The sequence below is a fragment of the Crocodylus porosus genome, unplaced genomic scaffold (genome assembly GCF_001723895.1).
Source record: "Crocodylus porosus isolate Cpor-Errol unplaced genomic scaffold, CroPor_comp1, whole genome shotgun sequence".
NCBI classification, from domain to species: Eukaryota; Metazoa; Chordata; order Crocodylia; family Crocodylidae; genus Crocodylus; species Crocodylus porosus.
In genome coordinates, this window is record NW_017728947.1 from 15,117,447 (window position 1) to 15,140,880 (window position 23,434).

Here is a 23,434-nt window from a genome sequence, read left to right on the forward strand (position 1 = left end):
CCAGCCCCAGTGCTCCTTCCTGCCCATGGCAGGGGGTCAGACTTCATGATCTGTCTAGGTCCCTTCTGACTCAGTGATTCTGTGATTCTATGATTAAATCTGTTACCTTTGTTCCTTCCATTTCCGAGAAGGGTTCTCAAAATTAGGCTCCCTCTTTCCCCAGCCAAATGTAGTTCCTTCAAAAGTAGGAATGAAGTACCAAATCTGTTTTTCAAACTAGCATTCTTCACTTGATAGTATGCTATATACCCCTTGGCTAACAAATTAGCATTTTTATATAAAAAATGCGTATGTAGCAGTAAATAACCCCTCATTTTGATTTTTAAATGAAGAATTAAAATACCACTATTCCAGCTCTTATAATAAAAAGCTATTCAGCAAGAAACCTGAAAGGAATGTACATTGAAAGAAGAGCCTAGAGGTTGTAATATTACATTTTCTTATACTGTTTCAAGTTCTGTTCCTCAACTTTTTAAACTTCCGTTTTGCATACATCAGTAAAACCACTCTCTTTATCAATAAGCCAATGAAAGGTAGTACTGATTTCCTCCATGCTATAACAGCAACAAACTATTTAAGAAAAATCGAGTTTAATTTTTCACATGAACGAATTTGCACCAATTTCTTCCTCCTGTATTGAGCCATAGAAATAGCTGGCTACCAAGCAAGGCTCTAATTCATTTCACTGCAGGGTACAAGTACCCTGTTTCATCCTCCACAGTTAATTTTCATCATTCTCCATTCAGTAACATACCCAAACAAATACACATCAATAATGAGACAGCATTTATTATATGCATGACCACATTTCTAGGTAAAACAAGCAGACTCTCAGAAACAATTCAGAGAACGTGAAATCTTCCTTTTTCCGCAGCACAAAACTGGGGCAGGATTGTGGCCCACACAACTGGTTTGTGGCCACGTGAATAGGGATAATGCACATTTTCCTCCTCTCCTGCTGGACTTACGCTTTGCTGTATTTTGACTATAAAGTGTTGTACCATTTGTCTTTTTCTCTTGAAAGCCAGAGAAAAACGTCACCAAATTATCCTCAAGTAAAAATAGTTGTGCTTTCAACTGAAGCATTCTGGAGTGAAAATAGCCTTTTTGTAGCACAGACCATACTGTATTTCAATCCTGATTGTGGTTTCCCAAGTGCTTCAACAATAAAAGGTCAAAATAAATTTAACATTACTTAAAAGCCAAATTATATGATAAAATGGTCAGAAGCATGAACATTGCCAAAATACCCAAAGCGTGAGTTAGCTTGTCCCCCTATTTCAAAATATGCCCAAGTCTCATTGTATAAGATGCGGTCAAGTTACTCAAAACTTGGGCCTTCAAAACATAATCCTTTTTTTTTTTTACCTTTTTCATAAACAAGACTTATTTTATTTTCTCACTGTAAATGTTTGTGAATGTACACAAATCTTAACATTCTTCACAAAGGCAAATAAAGCAAATAAGCAGTACAGTATATTCTCAGTGATCTGAACCGTTTTGGAAAGCCCCTGCTCAAGAGCCATTCAGACAGGTAAATTCAGCAAACATAAACACCATGTTAATACCTAACACCTGACTACCTAATACCTGACTATTAGAAAAAAATGACCAAGATGGTTTAGAGAATTGTCCCTGTTTTATTCATAGTTGTCAACATTTGAGAATCTGTTTTACAGAAAGCACTGTGAGGTGGAGGGGTTTTCCCCAATATACTTCTACATATACTGGATTTATAGATTGGATTGTTTTTTTACCAAACTTTGGTTCTCATGAATCTAATTAGCTTATGCTCAAGTCAAGTATTCCTAAATCTAGATTCTTGGACTTCCTCTATAAAAACATTTCTCTGACACTGTAATTTTTACAAGATATAGAAAATATGTTCCAAATGAATATGCTCTACTATGTTCAAAATCTGAAGGTCATAGTTATCCCGTTGAAAGCTACATAAATTTGAGAAAATGCAGAAACAGACTAAAGTGCTTTTGAATCAGGAACTAACAAAAGAAAACATTCCTCAATTGTGTTAAAATGCTCCTTATAAGACCATGTTAGAGTAATGCCTATTTTATCTAAACTGGTAAAATTAACACTATCATTGTTCATTATTCAGACACTGAGGTAAGCAGCCTAGCTCTTTTTTGCTCTTTACATGGTCCATTCTCCAAAATAAAATATCACTATTATTTATATTACAAGAATCACAGCAAGTTCTCTCAATTCGGTATTGAAAAATGTTGCAACATTTCTGTTACTCTAGAACCAACCAACTTAAATGTAACAGTAGAAAGCTGAGGAGAAACACTTAAACACGTGCCTTTAATACAAAAAAAGTTGCGCAGCTCATACTTAATACTGAAGACTTGAACCTTAAAAAGCTGTGGCTGTGAAGAAAAATTAGGAATCACCATGAAATTCTGGGGTTGTATAATGCAGGACAGTCAGATTAATCATGATAGCACCTACTGGCCTTTTAGCATATAAAAATATGGCATTATTCATTTATAAATTAATATCATTCTTTGTCTACTATTCTTACTGCGTCCCCCCAAAAAACATCCAAAAGACTTAAGCTATTAACCATCTGTAGCTCTATAGCACCTCTATACACATTCAATTCTACTGTTTCTGATAAATGTTGAGGTTTAAATTAAAAATATTTTAGCCCTAAAGAGACAATATTCAGCCAGTAACTAAAATCGAAACAATGTCTAACAAGCTATAATGAACACCTACAAGTCTTTTCCTTCAGCCACTGAGGTGTAACCACTGAATGCATTATTAATGTAGACACACACACACTAATATATACTCGAATAATCATTTACTAATAAGCCTTCCACTATACAGTACTATTATATGGTCTAAGTCATCATCATCATTAACCTTTTCCATACTTTTAGAGGCAAAAATAATTTTCTGCAATACTTAAAGATAACAATTAAGAAATCTAAATATTCTGCATATTAAACATTTATTCTGCAAAGAAACAAACATGCATTACATATTTAAAACCTTTTTTCTTCAAACTAGCTCAGTTACTTTTAAAGAATTATTAATATATATTTGTATATTGGCACTGGAAGAGAAGCTGAATTAGAATGGAAAGTACTTCTAATAATGCAGCTGCCTATAAACTTAGTTGCAAGAGGAAACAGGTCTTTAAAATAAATGAATGTTTAGCTTTCTAGCTACCATATTTAGTAGTCATTCTATTTTTTTTCATTTCAGTTATTTCTCTAAGGCTAAGAACAGACAGTCAAAAAATCTGAGTCTGAATTAATTCAACCTTCACAGGATAGTCTACAGTTTTGATTCCTGAAATGCAAACACATGCCTGCAGTGGCCCAGGCCAGAAGCTGGGGGGCACTAGAGCATGCTAGAGCAAGCACATTGGGAGCAAGAAGAGGGCACCAGGCAATGTAGGGCCCCTGCAAGACGCAAACAGTAATCTTGTGGCTACGCCAGACAAGAAAGCTGATATTTTTAACAGTTTCTTTGCCTCTGCTTTCTTGAACAGGGACCGGGACATCCCACCTACCAGAGGTAGGGACAATCTTGGGGATAGCTCTGTCAGGCCTTCAGTCAGCGCAGATGTAGTTAGGGATCTTCTGGAAGAGCTAGACATTTTTAAATCTGCAGGTTCAGATGCCATCCACCCAAGGGTGTTGAGGGAGCTGGCAGGGGTCATCATGGAGCCCTTAGCCTGGCAGTATGAGCATTCATGGTCATCTGGCCAGGTGCCAGGGAACTGGAAACTAGCTAACGTGGTCCCAATTTTCAAGAAGGGGAGGAAGGAGGACCCAGGTAACTATAGGCCTGTAAGCCTCATCTCGGTGCTCAGGAAGATCTTGGAGAGAATCATCAAGGAGCACATCTGTGGGGGGCCATCAGGGGAGATCATGCTCAGGAACAATCAGCATGGGTTCATCAAAAGCAGGTCCTGCCGGACCAACCTGATTGCCTTTTATGACCATGTAACTAAATCCTTGGATGATGGTATCGCCGTAGACGTAGTCTTTTTGGACTTTAAGAAGGCCTTTGACACTGTCTCTCACACCATCCTCATCAATAAATTAAGCAACTGTGGCATTGATGCCTGCACAGTTGGATGGGTAAAAAAATTGACTGATGGGGCACACCCAGAGAGTAGTGGTGGACAGGCTGTACTCAAACTGGTGAGATGTGAGCAGTGGGGTATCCCAGGGCTCCATCCTCGGACCCGCATGTTTAACATCTTCATCAGTGACTTGGACGAGGGGGTAGAAAGCATGCTGTCCAAGTTTGCTGATGACACTAAGATGTGGGGTGAGGTGGACACACTTGAAGGGAGAGAGGCTGCAACTAGATTTAGACAGACTACAAAAGTGGGCAGACGAGAAAAGGATGGGGTTCAACGTAGACAAATGCAGGGTGCTGCACCTTGGGAGAAGGAATCCACAGCATACATACAAGCTAGGGAGTTCCCCTCTTGAAAGCACAGAGGCAGAAAGGGATCTTGGAGTCATTATTGACTCCAAGATGAACATGAGCCGCCAATGCCAGACCACAGCCAGCAAGGCCAGCCATACCTTGTCATGCATCCAAAGGTGCATCTCAAGCCAGTTCAGAAAGGTGATACTCCCCCTCTATGCGACTTTGGTCAGGCCGCAGTTGGAGTACTGCGTCCAGTACTGGGCACCACACTTCAAAAGCGATGTGGCCAGCCTGGAGAGGGTTCAGAGGAGGGCCACCCGCTTGGTGAGAGGGCAGCAGGACAGGCCCTACGAGGAGAGACTGAGGGACATGAACCTGTTCAGCCTCGGCAAGAAGAGGCTGAGGGGGGACCTGGTGGCTGCCTACAAACTCATCAGGGGAGAGCAACAGCAAATAGGTAGAGCCCTTTTCTCCCCAGCACCATCTGGGGTGACAAGGAACAGTGGTAATAAACTGATGGAGAATAGGTTTAGGTTAGAGATCAGAAGGCAATTTTTTACAGTTACAGTGGCCAAAATCTAGAACCAACTTCCCAGGGAAGTGGTCCTCGCCCCAACCTTGGGCAAATTCAAGAGGAGGTTGGATGATCACCTGTCTGGGGTCTTGTGGACCCAGCATTCATTCCTGCCTGTGGCAGGGGGTCAGGCTAGATGATTTGTTCAGGTCCCTCCTAATCCTAGCTACTAAGAAACTACGCCTCCATGCTCAGCTGGAGCGGACAGCTTAGGCAAGGTTAGCCCACCCTGCAAGGGCCATTTGCAGGGGGAGGTGCAAAGCATCAGGGGATATTGGGGGACTACAAGTTGACTTGAATCTGGAGGGGACTTAGGACAGAAGTTCAATAAAGCAATTTAAGACAGTCAAGTCTAATACTACATCCATCCAGGTTTATCTAATCTTACTGGTCTCAGCCATTTTGCAAGCAGTTTATGTGCAGTGAACTTCTGTTGTGCTACAGATTTGAACTGGTTTCTAATCACTTGCACTGGTTTATATGTAATAAATATTTGTCCCTAGCTTAAGTGGACATGATTTTCTTTCCCCTTTATCTTTTGCCAGCCAAAATGATTCTCCTGAAAGCATTATCTTCCTTCCTACTCAGTTGCCTTCGATAACATATCAGCCTAGAGGGTCGTACATATGATTTCATCGAGGCAGATCAGTTGCCAGGATCTATCCTAAAGTAGTTAGTTTCAAAAAAAGGAAAGAAAGCAAGCAAGCAAGCTGACATGAACTTACCAACTCTATTCCCTGTGGGAAAGGAGTGTCATTCCAATCCTTCTGAGGAAACCTCTGAATAATTTTCCCCAAGCCTTCTGCTGAGCCTAACACAAGATAAAAATTAACACATGAAATCAGACCGAACTAAATAATTTACTGAAAGAAAATGCTATAATAAATATCACACTGTATTTATGCAAGAATAAATCCCATAACACAAGCATTGTTAGCAGTAGGCTATTACTCTGGTTTAAAATTAAAACAAAATAAAATAAAGACTCTGGGGCCAGGTCCATGCAAGCAGGGGTGCGCCTCTGCAGCACCACAAGTAGTAGCAGCACAAATTTCTGCTGCTACTTTGTACTGCAATGCATGCCCCTGCCCATGTTCTTTGCAGCGGGATACAGGGTTCTGCTGCTTCACATGCTGCAGGGGGGAGCTGGCTGGGACACAGGCATTCCCTACACTGAAGCACCACTGGCCAGCCAGGGAGCAGCACATGAAGATGGGGAGATGGATCACCGTGTGCTGTGGAGCCCCCATACTGAGGTATCCTGTGCTCCAGCCAGCTGCTCCCTGCCTGGCTGGGATGCAATGTACCTTGAGACAGAAGCAAGCAGCCCTGGGCTGGCTGCTTTCCTGTCTCCATGTACCTCAGCATACGGGCTCCACTGTGGAGACAGCTGTCTAGGGTGCAGTGTGAAGTTGGCTGGGGTCACTGTGCAGCTGGCTGGGGCGCAGTGGAGTGGAGCCCCCACGCTCAGGCATGCAGAGATAGGGGAGCAGCTGACCTAAGGCTGCCTGTTTCTCTGTTTCGAGGCACCCTGCACCCCAGCCAGCTGGGGAGCAGTCGGCTGGGGTGCAAGGTGCCTCAGAACGGAGGCTCCACAGCACAAGGAGACAAGAGAGCAGGCAGCCCTGGCCTGCCTGCTTCCCTGCCTCTGCATTTGTCCCAGCACTGCCTCTTTGGTGTAGGTTGTGCCACTTTTTTCCCAGGGTTTTTGTTCGTTTGTGTTTTGCTACCGGCCTGCCCCGGCACTGCAAACTGGCAGTGCTGTACACTGATTAATGTGCAACTTGTGCAGTTTGTGGTGCTGCAAAGAGGTTTGCAGCAGTACAAACCACGTGTGCCTGCATGTCTGGATCCAGCCTCTGATGTCATTTTTCTTGCTTTACTATAGATGATAAACCTTTTTTTAAGGCAGAAAGAAAGAAAAGATTATGTTCACAACTGGTAAAATCACTTCAGCTGGAAACAAATGTTGCTTTTGTGCTATCCACACCTGCTTTTTTATGGTAGACATCTGTTTACTTTGGGTCAAGAGAGCGCTCCACGGCTGCCTTCAGGGACCTGATTCTCTGTGTCCCAAGAATTTCCATTCTCGGGTTATGCAGGATCAAGCCCCTGAAGCCCCAGACTAGGTTTCCCCCTTGCAGACACATGCCCCTGGAATCCCCCAGCCTGGGAATTTCCTGGGTGCACATAAGGTCCTGCAATACCCTGACTCAGGGCACGTCTCTGCAAACACGGAAACTCCAGGCTTCTATGTTTGCAGAGACATAAACATGGAAGCCTGGCTGAGGTGGGGCACATCTGTAAACAGGGAAGCCCAGGGTCCTGCCATTTGTACACTCCCAGGAGTGGCAGGGATCCAGTCCTGTGGGACAATGGGCAATGGCTGCTTTCCACAATGAAGCAGATCAGCTGAACCAGAACAACAGATGGGGAAACATCCTAGCAAAGGTCATCTGCTCCATTTAGCCATGTCTGTTTCTACCCTTTCCAAGCTCTGCTACTACCTTCCTACTAACTGTGGAAAATATTGTGGTAACAGATGTCACCATACAGCAGTAATGTAAATTCATTACCGAGTGTTGCAGAGAACAATCCTACCCCAAAACAGTGCACTTTGAAATCTACTGTATGTCAAACAAACAGGACAGTATATTGAAGAACTGCAATCAAAACTGTGACAGGCCAGGAAGAGGGATAGAGTCAGAGTCAGTGTCATGACAGCACAGCTACAAAAGCAAGCTGTAGACTGAAGGAAGCATAACTGTAGTTAGAATCTGTAAGGGTACTGTCCAGCACAAGAAGGAAATTGTGTCCCAGCCAAGTGGTGGTAAGTGACAGTAAGACTAGAAATACTGTGGTAATTTTGTAAGACCCACTAATTTAAGCCAGTAGGAATCTGAAGGGGCATTTTGTGGTCTGCCCCCAAATCCCATTATCTTTCCTCTCTGAATCAGCTTTTTTCAGGCAGAAACTTGTCAGCTTGGTCAGAAAGATGTATTTTTCCTTTCTCCCTATAAATCCTTCAATTTTTTCCATTTTATTCCCCCCCCCATAATATTATTTTACTAAATGTTCCTTGGATCAGAAGCAGCTTACAACCTGTCTTTGGCATAAATGGTCTCTGCTACACCAGTGTACCTCTCAACAACCTCTGCCCTGCCCTGTTTCTCACACAAAATCTAAACACTCTCCAACATACTGCAGCTACTGAACACCTGAGTCTTCTCTCCTTTCTTCACACCTGTGAAAACTGTTTGCGATTACCTACACATTCATCACTCAGATATATAATTAGAGATTGCACTTTCCTTCCAATCCTCTAAGCCAGCAAGACTAGGAACAGAATTTATACACTAACCAGTTTAAGTGATCAGAAACCAGTTTAAACCTGAAACAACAGCAGTTCAGTGCACATAAACCACTTTCAAAATGGTCAAAACTGGTTTAAGATAACCCTGGTTGAATGTAGTATCAGATTTAACTGATTAAGGTCAAACCGATTTAAAGAACCTTTGCCCCAGACCCCTGCCTGGTTCAAGTTAACTCACAGTCTCCCAGCATCTCAGGATACTTTGCACTACTATGGCTCCAGGTGGCTGAGAAGAGGATGGGGTGAGGGTGGGAAACCCTGCAGGACTGCAGCCCCTACTAGGCTTTTCCCTGCTTGGGAGCAGGGGGTATGGTCAGACCCTGGGCCAGCCCCATGAGGCAAAGGGGGAGACAGGGATGGGGATTTAACCCCCCCTCTCCCTCCCCAACAGAGGATCTTAGCCAGGGTCTCCCTGGCAAGGGTGCAGCAGCCCCTGCCAGGCTTTTTCCCCAGCTCACAGCTTGAGCAGCAAGGACATGACCAGATGTCAGTCCCAGGACAGCCACCTGATGCAAAAGGGGGAGGGAAGATTAATCCCCCCTCCCTCCCCGGCACAGGACCCCAGCCAGGGTCTGCCTGGCAAGGGCACAGAAGCCCCTGCTAGGCTTTTCTCCACTCACCGGGGGAATCAAAAGTGAATGTCTATTCACTTGCTTCTCAGTTCAGTCTATGCAGTTTAGACTAACCTGCGAAGATTGAATCAATTCAGGCTCAGGCTTTTTGAAGGTCTTTACTTAGCCCAATTCTCAAGCCAGGGGCCATGAAATTATTTTAAAGGTGCCGCACAGTATTAGCACTGTTAAGTATGCACAAAATCAATCCAAAGATTTCAACTAGGAAATCTGTCAAAAACAACCTGACCTGTTGTGGTCTGAGTTCATGCAACAGGAAAATTACTGTAGTATTTTTCTATAGTTAAGAAACAAGTGAAAAACTATCAGCTGCCATTTTCCAAGGGGCACTTTGAGGCAAAAAAGTTGAGAGTCACTGCTGTATACAGTGGTGAAGGCAGGAACCTCCAACTATTTCACTAAAGCTAGTATGATCTCTTCTAGTAAAGCAATAATAGCACCCCTCCCATCACATAGTAGCACCCCGCTGCATCCTCCCTCCTGCCTGCCCTAGCGCCTTCCAGTTCCTGCTGCAGCACCATGCAACTTACTTTCCCCCCTTCCCTGCTGGACTGTGCCCTGCCCTGCGCTAAACAATAACCGGTAAGCTATATAACCAGTTATCATGGGACTTATCAGTAAAACAAGTATTCGTTTCACCATTCGCATCCCTAAAAAGAACCTTCTGTGGGTAAAAGAAAAGGAGGTCCAAAGGACTGCTGTGTAAATGGAGCAGCAGCAGATACTGAGATCAACTGGGAGGCCTCATCAGAGCAAACAGCTGCAGCAGTGAGGCAACCCTATACTTATAGTACTAGTTAGGGTTCCAGAAAGAATTTATCAGGTATCCTTATACCCACTCTAGGCCTCAGACTCCATAGGAAGCCTGAGACCCCTGACATATCAAACAGACTAATTTTGTAAGTATGTATTACAGAAAATATCGCCACAAAGAACTTACTGCCTTCTTTCTTTATAGGTTTTAAGGCTATCTTTGCCTACCAGATTGCTTTTAATTAGACTGCTGAAAAGACACTAACACTCAGGAATAGGAACTCATTTAGTTCATGTGCAAGTAAGATTTGCTGTTTGTGATATACGTGTGCTAGTTAGGTGCTACACATTTTAAAATACCTCTCCAGGTAAGCTCTTACTAAGGTCTCTAATAATTCTTAAAGAGTTGCATGAAATATGCTCTTTTAGTACTACTTCTCCAGAAGGTCTTCCTTCATGGAATAGTAATTCTTAAACATTTTAAACAATGTTTCAAGGCTGTTTGGCCTGACTCCTGATATTAAAGGCATTAAATTCACAGAACACTACTAGTTAAATGAAAAAGTTCATAAGGGGAAGGACTGTTCTTACTCTTTTACTATCCTTTTGAAAGCTCTTTTTATTTTAACAACATTGAGAAAAAGTATTGTGATTTTTTTTTCGTATTTGCATGTTATCTTCACTTGCTCGGTATCTCACCTGAAGCAGAACAAGACAAAAGGTTACTGAAAAACTTTTTAGAAGTCCTTAAAATTTCTTGCTAAATAAATGGAACGTATAAAGTTTAGAATAGCTTAGTCCAGTGGTGCACAGCCTTTTCAACCTGCGGACCAGAAGGTCAGTGCCAGGTTGACCCATGGGCCAGATCCGGCTATGAGGGTTTATGCAGCCCAACCCTGATCCATCTCCTGGGGGCAAGGAGTGGCCTGGTCCCAAGCTGGACACATGGGGGAGGGATCCCTGATTTGGCCATGGTGGGGAAGAGGTCGCTAAGAGGCCCTAATCTGGAGGTTGGGGGTGGGAAGGGGCAGAGGCTTTGATCTGGATGTGCATGGGGTGGAGGAGGAGAAAGGGGAGGAGCTGTCCAGCCTGGGCTCAGGCTTGATGCCACAGCATGGGAAATGGCTCAGGCAAGGCAGGATCTAGCTTTGTGGAACTTCCATAGCCCCTCTGCTGCCAAAGTTTACAACCTGTGGCAATTCTTGTCAAGGCTCCATGGACTAGATTTGGCCCACAAGGCAGAGGTTGAGTACCTCTGGCTTACTCAAATACAAACTACTTTCTGAACTAGGGAGAGACCAGATTGGGAGGGGGGAGAGGGAGAGACTAATGTATAAGACCACCCCACACTTGGGGAGGGGGGAAATGGCAGACAACTTTGCCTTCAAAGCATTTTAGTTGTAACAGCCAAACACTTCTTCAAAAAGTAAAGGCCCCTGACCACAGCAGGAACCAGATAAGATTCCTGGCTTCTTACTCCGTGTTTACCCTTCTATTCTAACCTTTAACAATTTCCTTTGATAACTAACACATTTTATAAACACTGCTGCTGATGCTCATTCCTTCAATAATAGCATCATAGCTTTGCCAGACAAAAGAATTAAAGTTAAAATAAAAACATGCAAGTAAGTAGTACTGCCCCTAAAGAGGCATATTTTGGTTGAAAACTAATTTCTTTGAACTAGATCTACTAATACTCCAAACTAAAATCTAAACTACTATTTCTCCTCCTAGTCACCAAGCAGCTGTAACTGATGAGATTCTAATTTAACTTCTAATTCATTCATTAACCATTCCCTAACACTCCTTGCCAAAGAAAATGTGTTGTACATACAAAAGTCATGCCCCCAAAAAAGAACAGAATCCTATATATAAAAAATTATCAGAATTAAGATTTAGAAACCATATTAGATTGACAAGGAAGCATTTCTATGGTGGAAAGCAACTATAAAAAGAAAGGGAGCAAAAGAATAAATAAAAAGTTAGGAAAATGAAAAAAATCCAAGCACATTCTTCAGTAAAAGGCAGTCAAAGAAATGTCAAATGGGGAATAAAAACACAAATAGGTAAGGCATAATATTAAACCTTGTTCTCCCAAGTAATTAAAATTATTAGATTAATTATCAGATTCCTATTAAGCAACATTCTAGATCAGCTTTTCCCACATTGCCAGGGAATTTAGTTAAGAACAGTGCATATCCCTCTAATACAGTGTGTGAAGTCTTCTTTCTGTAATAACATTAAATTTAAAAAATGAAATCTAAATTTCTCAAACTCAGTTACGTTATGCATAGCTTAAGGCATAGACAAAAATGCCTTTATTAAACAACTTGTTGCTTGCATCTGATTGCACATTCAAGATTTCTCTTTTTGAGTTGTCTATTCAGCATGCACTCTTGAAAGACAAACGCTCTTCAATCTGTCTCCATTTCAAGTGCACTTGATCTAAGGATCAACCAGACAAACAAAACCTTTCTCAAAAGGGAAAAAGGGGTCACATAGATCGGGGAAGTCTCAAGAATATTTTTTTTAGATATAGTCAAGATATAAGGTCCACAGCAACTAATATTCATGCATCTTTGAAAATTAATCTTTCTTTATATTAAGAATATTGCTATACTTAAAAGTGAAGAAAAAATACGGGTTTGTGAGTCCCCTGCAGAACTATCCTGTTGATTATTGTGAAACCAGTGAAAAAAAATTAAGAAAATGGTCCCATAGAATATCTAGAAAACCTGAGCAGTAGAAAATATTTTACCACCAAATGAGTATGCAATATAAACTGATCAAATATTTTAATATGATTGATCCTGTACAGAAAGTTCCTGTAATAAAGATTTATAAAATGTGCATATCTGCTGACACAGCTACTTAGAATAATGTTGAACAGAATTAGGTAGGAAATCACTTACTAGGGGAATTTGATATTTTGAGAAGTTTCCCATCCTGATAAGAACAACAACCAAAGCCTCAAGTTTTGTAAAACAACAATCAAAAAAAAAGAAAAAAAGAGTGAGAGAGAACTAGTTTTAATAGTTTTTAAATTAAAGGTTTTTTAGTTTACATTTACTGTGTTGTAACTTAAATTTCTAAACAGAAGTCAGTTCAAATCCAAAATCAGAACTTCCTTTTACATCAACTACTTTTGAGATTTCAAAATTTTCAGCATTTTTTCCAAAACAAAATCCATCAAAAATCAACTCTCTCACATTTAGCATTTCAATATTTTTCTACAAAAAAAAGATGTTTTTGTGATAATATAAAAAGAATTATCCTTTTTGGACGAGCTCTGGAAATCACATAAGTGATAAAATATGATAAAACTGTCAGACTTTGGGAACACCAGAATATTAAACTAACAAGGAAATTCTCCATGACTAACCACCATCAAATCATTTCCATCAGAACTACAAGAAAAACTACAGAACTCGATCCACTCACTACCCAACCCACGGACTTTTTACACGCTCCTTAAAATCCACAAACAAAGGAACTCTGGCAGTCCTATCATATCCAACCATGGAACCCATACTAAGGGTAATAACAGGTTTCACTGAATCAATCCTAAAACCTCTTGTCACCCAAAGAGCAGGTTTTGTCCAAGACACAACAGGCCTTCTATGAAAATTTAAAAATGTAGACCACCTTCCCAACAATCCCCTGCTATTTACCATGGATGTTACCAGCCCATATACCAACAACCCACACCAGGATGCCATTCAAGCCTGCCTTACATATCTACAAGAAAAAGATTGCAACTCAGAGTACAGACAGGCCCAAAGATACTACTGAACTTATACACTTCACTTCCAATAACCAACACTTCCTCCATACCATGGGCACAGCTGTGGGCACCAAAATGGCCCCACAGTATGCCAACCTTTTCAGCAGCCACCTGGAAGAAAAATTCCTCAAGGACTGCACCATCAAACCCTTGCTATACTTGAGATATATCAATGACATCATCATTTGGACTGAAAACCTGTAATCTCTGATTGATTTTCATGAGAAATTCAATGTGCAGCACCCCTCTATCAGACTACCTCTGGAATACTCCAACACCAGCATTCACTTTTTAGACATGATGGTCACTATCCAGAATGGTACAATACAGACTGCCATCTACAAGAAACCCACAAACCAGCATACATATTTGCACAGAACCAGCAATCACCCTAAGAGCACTAAGACAACTGTAATATACAGCCAAACCCTCTAACACCACCGAATTTGCACTGAGAACACATGTGATTATCGCATCATAAATCTTAAAAGGGCCTTCACTCAACAAGGAGACTCCTCCAGAGAGATCGATCACATTTTTGAAAGAGCCACTTGGAAACCACATGAAGAATTGCTGCAGTACAAAAGAAAACCCCCCATAAATCACACACCACTGGTTATGACATATTACTAGTCCCTGGAACCTACATGGAAATTCCTCAAACAATTGCAACCAATACTAGATGGAGACCTGGTTCTCAAAGGGATATTCCCAGAACCACCCATGCTATCCTTTAAACAGGCACCAAATCTCACCGACCTCATCACCAGAAGCAAACTTTCTACAGCCCAAAACACATTGAATGTATTCAGCCCAGGCCAGTACAAGAAATGTGAAACCTGCCAACACATCTCCACCACCTCCACAATTACTACACCCCACAACAAAACCATCACCATTCCTGGATCTTATACCGGAACCTCCAGAAATGTAATACATCTCATCCAGTAAACCAAATGCTCTGATGGAAAATATGTAGGAGAAACCAAATAACAACTGTGCACCAGAATGAATGCACAGCGAAAATCTATCAAAGACAAGAATACCCAATTACCTGTGGGGACACATTTCTCACAAGAAAACCACTCTCCAATCTCTGAGTTCTAATCCTCAAAGGAAATTTACAAAATACCTTTCACAGATGAACCTATGAGCTTCACTTTATTAATCTACTGGATACAAAGAATCATGGACTAAATATAGATATTGGGTTTATGGCACATTAACACCTGCCTAATATTTAAATACCTAGGTAAGCCCTCCACTTTTTACCAGCTATTCTCATTCCCTTCCCCCCCATCCTCCTGTCTCTCATCCTTTGACTACAGTTGCATTCATTCCCTGCTCCCTGTCCCCCTCCCCCAATCTACTGACTACCTCAATTTACACCTTCACTGAATGGCTGTCTTGCATACATACTGGCCTCTGGCTGCTTTACCACTCCATCCAGGAAAAACACAGACGAAGGGTGTTTGTACCCAAAAGCTTGCTAAGAAGAATTTTTCCAACAATTTGAGTTGGTCTAATAAAAGATATTGGATTTACCCAAAAAAATCTTGCATCTCCATGACTCTAACACACACATACTCATTTTACTTGGCTTGGAACCTGAGCCAGAGCAGCTGCTTTAGGCGACTGGATCTAGCCCACAAGTTAAAAAAAAAAAAGAGAGAGAGAAAGACTCATACCATCCAGAATGGTACACATCTAGATTTTTAGCCAGTCTCATAACAAATTGCTTTAATAGGAAAAAAAGAATCTTCTCAGTTCTCCAAGCCATCTAATATGGAAACGTCAGTTCATTTACATGGGATAAAATACAGCATATGGCCTCTAAATCAGTGTTTTTCAACTGATGGGTCACAACCCAAAAGTGGGTCGCAAGAATATTTCAAATGGTTGTGAGCTGTGGCAGGGCAGAAGGGTGGTGGGAAGGCATCTTCTCCTTCCAGGAGGGAACGGTGTGGGGGAGAGTGGTGTGGCCAGGCTGCTGGCATCAGAGCCAGTGCCCATGCTCACAGGGGCGGGATGGCCGGGAGATGCTGTCCCGGGAGGCAGAAGGGGTCATGACCAGGCTGCCTACCTCAGCGTGGGAGCCCCAGCCCAGGGCAAGGGGGGTGCCACAGGTTACTCCTCTTTCTCCCTACCGTGCCAGGACTGGACTCGCTCCACTGCCACCCATGAGCCAGAGTCACTGCAGCCACCATGCTCTGGCCCGAGCTGGACAGGGACAGCTGGGGGCACCTCTGGCAGAGGGAGGAGGGGAGGGGCTGCAGGTCAGGAATGATGGACACCAGCATGGCCCAGGGGTGGACAGGGGACTAGGGGTCAGGCACCAGCAGGGCCAGAGGGTGCAAGTCAGAACAGGCCATAGATCTTTGCAAATGGGCCCTGGTAGGAAAATGGTTGAATATCACTGCTCTAAATCAAAGCAGTGAAACAGGAATGAAACTGGTAAGGGAGAAAACAAACAAACAATCAGATCCGATATCTGCGTTTTAATAAAAAATGGAACACGAGTTAAATAAAAAATGTTAAAGCAGTGTACATTCCAAGTTTTTCTAATGCTTTGATATAATTACTGATGACCCTTGATTATTCTTTACTTTTCAGATATAGGTAGCCAAACAGCATTAACATTGTAATAAGATCCCTCATTCCCACAGTTTATTGGGTCATTGACTCTAACTACTTTCAACTGACTTTTATTAAGTCTTCCAACTATCAGCAGATCTCTTGAATTTAGAATATCAGATTATTCATCTTTATACTCTAGCAGAAACATTGTAAACACCTGAATGATTCCATATTCCTACATATGGCAGCACAAAAGGTGTTAAAAGAAAAACTGTATTAAAAGCATATGAAACAAATTTCCAAAGATAAGCAAGATTGGTTTCAATAAATGCTAATGTCAACTTATGACAACATTCCAAAAATATCAAGAGGCCACATTCCAACAATAAGTCATTCTCAAATCAGTTTTCATTCTTGCAGACTTATTTGTCCCTAGACTGCAGTGGCATATTTAACATGGTTTTTAAGAACTTAGAGGTTTTTTTAAATAAAATAAATTATCTGCAAGCATCTGAAAACAAGCTTATTGAAACCAATACATAAGATCCTGATTTTCAGTATTCAACTCTGTGCAAAATTAGTTCAGTGAGACAAATGAGACACTGACTTATCTGTCTTGGAAAAAAAAAGTATCCTGAAATCTAGACTTTATGATAAAAGAAAAATTATTAGGAAAAACTCAAGTTTCACCCTCTCACAAAAAAACCCCCAACGAAATACAATGTTTCAGATATGGCGGAATGCATTAATTAGAATAAGTCTATCAAACAAAATCATATTTTAAAGTAAAAATGCTAAGGCTTCAACTACAATCATAACATTTTAGAAAGCACAATTTTAAATGTTTGCAAAACAAATTGTTTTGTTTTATTTTGAATGGCACATTCAATTTCACATTGGGTATAATTTTTTAAAAGATTGCCAAGCAGTTGTAAAAGTGACAACATTTCAATTAAAACAGGCTTACATGAACAAGTAATTCAGAGGTATTCTGGGAACTAGAGAAACCATATTTATTTTGCCTTCTACTAAACTCCCATCTTAGTTCAAATAAGTGATGAGAACAACATACTTTCATAAGAAGGCATTTGTAAAGTACAAACCTTTCAAGTCTGCTTACGGCTTTATTCTTGCAAAAGCTTAAGATTCACTGGTAAAAGTGACAACTCAAGAACAAACAAGGAAGGGAGACTTACAGCAAAATAACTTTTAGCCAACATAAATAGGTACACTGGTTCCTCATTTCTACAAATGAAATGTAAACACTCACTCTAAACATATGAGAGTTAATGTTAATTTAAACCAAGGAACATTAAGGGATAAGATGTCTAGTGATCAAGTGAACAGGAACCCATCAGGCTTTCCAGTTTCCAGCTCCCAAAAGAAACCAATCAGGATTCAGTGAGAGAGGTTGTTTGATCGGAAAGATGCTGGCTCTTACAGGGGTTTGACAGTTGAGCTCTTACAGTAAATGGAAACTCTAAGGATACTTTTTTATGGAATCAGGACTACAGGGACATACACATATGCAAGACAGTAGCAGTCCTAGTATCTCATAACACACAAAATGTGTCTCCATTCACTAACCTTAATTCCATCCCCCCACCCCACTAAGTTAGAGAATCTAAAGCAATTTTAAGTATACTTAAGTCTAAAAGTAAACTATAATAAATAAACTATTGTAATAGAACTCCCATAAGAATCTTCAATAATTATACAGAAGGTAGAGCAGGTTGATATATCAGCATAGTGATTCTCAACTAGGGTGCCAAGACATCCTGGGGTGCCTTAAGGTTGTTTCAAGGGCACCATGGATTATACCCCAGTATTAGCACTGTTACATATGCAAACTCATGATTCACAAGATAAACACAGAAATTTCAAATATGACTCCAAAGGGTCAAAAACATTCTGGCCTGTGGCTGGCTTAGTTCTTCATAACAAAAAAAAAAATGCTATTTTACTTTATTTTTTCACATATAACCTGCACCTTTTTCCCAAAAACCAGCTGGGGAAAATCTGGATGCCCATTATATGCAAGAAAAAGGGATCTCCATGGGTTTGGATACTCGGCAGAGGCAGAGTGGTGACAACATTAATTGCCACAGCTCAGGGTGCTATGGCAATTAACGCTGCTACTGCTCCTACAGCTCCCATGCCAAATATCCAGACTTGCAGGGAGGCACAATCCTGACTTCCTTGAAGAAAGCTCCTCCATACTTATGACTTAGGGAGACAGAAATGTTAACAATTAAAACTCCCTCCTTCCTTAAGGGTGATTCCAATACTTTTAGGATTCATTTATAATCGCTTAGTTATGGTGAGGGTCTCCCAGTAAAGCTTAGTGGTATACATAAAGCACTGCACTAAGGCAGCTCTAATGATCCCTGTTATGCACTTGTGGCAAAGGCACATCTCAGGTTACTGTTACCTGCCACCCACAGCCTTCTTCCTTCAGGCAAAGTACAGACAGTCAAAAAGCCCAAGGCCTAATTGATTCAATCTTCACAGGTAAGTCTAAGTTGTGCAGATTGAACTGATAAGCAAATGAACTGACATTCACTTTTGATTCCTGAAATGCAGCCAGGTGCCTGCAGTGGCAAAGACCAGAAGCCAGAGGAGGAAGGACGGACGGACGGACGGACGCACGCACGCACAATCATGCCTCCCTGTTCAGCTGGAGCAGACAGCTTGAGTCAAGGCTAGCCAACCCACCCTGTTAGGAGGAGAGGGGTTTACAGGGGAGATGCAAAGAATCCTGGGATTCTGGGGCCTGTGAATTAACTTGAATCTGCAAGGGATCTGGGACAGAAGTTCAAAAGACTGCTTTAACCTAAATCAGTTAAGTCTAATACTACATCCATCCAAGTTTATCTTAAACCTGTTTCAGCCATTTTGACAGCAGTTATGTTCACTGAACTTCTGTTGCATTACAGATTTGAACTCATTTACCAGTGTGTAATTTCTGTCCCTAGTCTGCATGTTCATGCATGCACATGCAAAATACATGCACATGTTATACAGTTAATCTTGCATCACTGACCACATGGCTTGAAATAATAGTTTAACAGGAATCCAAGTGGAGTCCCAAAAGCTGCATGAAGCCTGCAAGAGGTTAAGTTGCAACCCCCCAGACTCCTGTCTGGCCACCACCAACTACAGTTGGAGTCTCCCCCTCCCCCCTCCAATTTCCATGCTCCATGTCTGTCCCAGAGGGCAGTTCAGCATGCCATGGCAAGGCAGGGCACAGGTAGCTCAGGGTGAAGTCAGGTCTGCACATGCATGGTGCAGTGGTGGTGGCGGCAGGAGATGCCAGTGCAGTGAGAAGGATGCAGACTTTAGGTGCAGGACAGAGGCATCCATAAGGCCTGAGGGCCCATGAACCCCCACCAGTACAACCCACAGGGTGTGTGTGGCCCCTGGATGTTAGACAGCCCTAGTTTAACAGACAAATAATGAAACCCAGTTATTATAAACAGTGTACACATGCATACACCTATACTATATCACTTTAAGAGTACGAGCATAGGTATAGTGCCTGCTTACAGATATAAAAAAAAAATTAAAATGCTGCTTTACTTCAAACTCCACATACCCCACGCCAAGCCCATGCCCAGGGGAGGCATCATATTAGCTGGACCTGGCTCGCCCAACATCTGTATAGATTGAACATTTCAGTGGGGCTTTTTTGGCACTTTTATCTAATAGCTGATTGAATCACCTATTAGATAAAAGAGCCGAAAAGCTCCTCTGAAGCATCCAATCTATACAGATGCTGCAGAGCTGGGTCCAACTAACACACTGCTTCTTCCAGTAAAGTACGTTTTCTCCACACCCTTCAGTTGTATCAGCACCCAGTGGTTTTATTGTTGTAACAGCAGATTCATTTAGAACAGGAGTGGCTAACCTGTGGAACAGGCAGCCTCTGTGCATGGTACATGGCAGATCAGGGAAAGGATTGACAGCCCAGTGGCAGACTGCATAAATCAGAAAGCAAAACAGATTGGGTGCAGAGCACAGAGCAAGTAGCAGAAAGCAGAGCAGCAAATCAGCCAGAGAAAGGGGATCAGAATGGCACTGAGAGGAGAGAGAGCTTAATTTGTAGCATGCCTGCCAAAAAGGTTGGCCCCCCACTGCTTTAGAGCCAGTAGAATCTTTCCAACTAGTGGAACTCAAAAACAATCACTCTGCATACAGCACTCTAAGTCACCTCTTCTTTTCACAGGGATGGAGGAGAAGAAATCTGCAAAATCTTTGAAGAGAAGAATGTATTCTACTTAAAAATAGTAATAGTTTTTATTACTTTTAACATATATAGTAAGAATTTAAAACTGAAAAACTATTAGATGCGAGTTTGATTAATATTTGCAGGTCTGTTTCCATGTTGATGAATTCAGTAGTTGTGTCACACCATTTTCTTTCACATTTATAAAAATACTACAGGAATTTAGAAAATAATAATTTAAACACCTATTTTAGTGAATTACTATTTTGTTTAGTCAAGACAAAAAGTCCTAAAAATACTCATAAAGATATTTGCCTTCTGGGTTAATTTTTTCACTCAAGTCTCCAAAAATATAGCCAAAAGAAATAACACACACTTAAGGAGGATCATTCTTCCAAAATTACTTTTGATTTTATATATAAGCAAACGCGCTGCTATACTGTAGATACACATGACTTAATGAACTGTGCTTCTACGATATATAACCTCATTTGTTTTTGTCCAAGAAGAATTCTGGAGTCAACAATTTACATTTTCAGGCAATTTAGAAAGAATGCATTTCTCCCCCAACAAAAATCTCTTGACCCTCCTTTTTCTTTAAACAATACAAACACACAACACATTAAAATTCTGGCTAAATTTGCTAGTTCCTGAACCCTAGTCCCCTCAACTCCCTTCTTATATAAATCTTTGCCCATTAAAGGTCACATGTCATCTTTTGCTTGCCCTTTAAATTCCAGAAGCAAGCTGTTAATACAACTTACATTCCAAATTAATGAGAAACGTGATAAACTCTGTCTTTTTACTTGCAAACCACTGATAACAACACATTCATGTTGTGGTTACTGTGAACTCTGTGTATAATGCTTTGGAAATAAGTTGTTTGGTAATTTTTAAAGCAATTAACTAAGAAAACCTGTGTAAGTAGAGAGTGTATTTAAAGGATGCACAGTAGGGTGACTGCAGGAACAAACTACACTTTAAGCTATTTTTTTTGTTGCTTTCACTATAGATTCTATAAGGTTTCCATGAAATCCCATTTAAACTAACTCAATTTCCTCTAAAAAAAAATCTTTTTTGATTGACACCTTACCTGCCCCATTATCCACCCAAAGATGTGAGTTTATTACCAGGTTCAATTAATATAAAACAAATGCAAGTATTAAGTACAATGTTGTGTTCCTCCTGGTGAAACAGGATCACATACATTAATGATTCATTGTGTATCATTCTTATCTAAATGAAACCTATTTATTGAAAAAGTTATTAGTGTGAGAGGGGAAGCATTAGAAACAGTAAATTATTTCTAATTATCCAAATAAATTCAAATCTCAAATTATTTAAAAAAAAAATTTCTTCTGGATATTAAACCATAGAATTTTAGTAAGAAATTCCCCGTGATCAACAAAAAAACCAAAGAACAGACAAAAAAAATATGGGAAGAAACCAAACCAGCCCTGGAAATGACTCAAAGCACTCTCAAGTAAAAATGCAGCAATACCTTCATTGTATGTTATGGTCAACATGGAGAATTTTCAGACAAAGTGGCAACACCTCAAGTTAATGGTTCTCAAACTTTTTACCTCAAGACACCCTTCACTAAACTAAAGGCACCCCTCAGAAAATGTCAGTCATTAGCTTTCATTCATCTTTAACTACAAAAGCATACCGTACATTCTCGCATATCGCATTTATAGTATGCACTCTGATGCACTTTGAAGGAGAGGCTGGGGGTGCAATTTTCAATTGAGGTAACTAAATGGCAGCAACTAAGAAGCCAAGCCTGCTGCCAGTCCCATGCAGTACATGGGACCCAAGAACTGATTCATGATGTCTGGTCTAGTGATCCAAGCCAAGTCCAACCCCACTCACTGGCTCAAGAGCCATGTGCCAGCTCTAAGCCAGCGGGCAGCCCCAGACTAAGCGCCCCAGGGTCAGACCTAACCCATGACTCTGGAGCCAGTGCACAGGGTCAGACCCAGCACGCCAGCCTAATTTGTGTGTAGTTGTAAAGAGGGGTTACCCATGGGTCTGAAAATTTGGCAGTGGGGGGTTGAAGGAAAGTGGTGGCAGTGTTAAATGGCAGCTAACAATGCCACCACTCTGCCTTACCCTTCAGCCAAATCTCCAGACCTGCGGTTAGCTCTTTTCTGTAAATGTCTTATTTTATTTCTGTATAACTGCCACGCAGCACTCTCACATTTATGTGACCTTGTAGTTTTGGCCGTTAATCAAAATGAAAACCTTGTACTTTTCCACACTTGTATTAAGCTGCACACGCGTATTCTGTAAGTTTCATTTCTTACCTGTACATGTCATTCCTGCAGAAACAAAACTTATGTAGAAAATCTACCTAGTAACTATTATGTAAAAGAAACTATCCTATCCCTGTATGCTTAGCTTATATCATAGTTGGTGTCACAGAGACAGTCCAACCAACATCTATAAAAAAGGTAAAAAAGGAAGTAGCAGAGACGATGACTGGACGACCCTTCAGGCCTGATCACCCTGTAGCTGGTCTTCAGCTCTCCGTCTGGGCATTTCCCAGTGAAAACCAAGGCCTTGAAAATCCGACAATCGACAACGATTCACCGTGTTACAGTTTGTATCCACCATCCCGTTTATGAGCTGTTGACCAGCCCTAAGACTAACTAGTGGGCAGCTGCACCCATCCTGCAAGGGGTGGAAAGCAAGGGCTCGCTAGTGAACCCTGTGGGCCAACAGACCCCCTTTGTATCCAGCATACTGTAACTGAAGAAACATCGGAGACTCCATCTTTCGACTGCCTCTCTTCACAGCTTAGACAGCATATCTACGCTTTTTACACTTATATTTACTGCAACTTCATTCCAGCTGGTCTCCCCTCTTATTCATAAAAGGGTGAGGCCAGGTGAGTGAATAAAACAAATTTTTACTTCACCTTATATTTACTCTGTAATAACTTCTATTACTAACTGTAAGGGTTGGGGGTGTACCACGTACCGTGGGACCCCGAACCCCAGATGTCCCCTGGAGAGGAGGGGTACTCGGTGGACCGTCCCGCTTCGCCGCTCTCGCCTGCCACGACTTGATGGAAAATATGGGGTTCACCCGTGCC

The 23,434-nt window shown here is 41.4% G+C and overlaps 1 protein-coding gene across 3 annotated transcripts in view; it reads right to left on the bottom strand.

Annotated features, from left to right (window-relative positions):
- Positions 1 to 23,434, bottom strand: part of SBF2 (SET binding factor 2) — a 489,875-nt gene that overhangs the window by 399,635 nt on the left and 66,806 nt on the right. For all 3 annotated transcript variants that reach the window (XM_019551418.1, XM_019551417.1, XM_019551415.1), the window contains exon 2: positions 5,719 to 5,804. In XM_019551418.1, the coding sequence (XP_019406963.1) occupies positions 5,719 to 5,804 (86 nt within the window). The remainder of the gene's footprint in view (positions 1 to 5,718; positions 5,805 to 23,434) is intronic.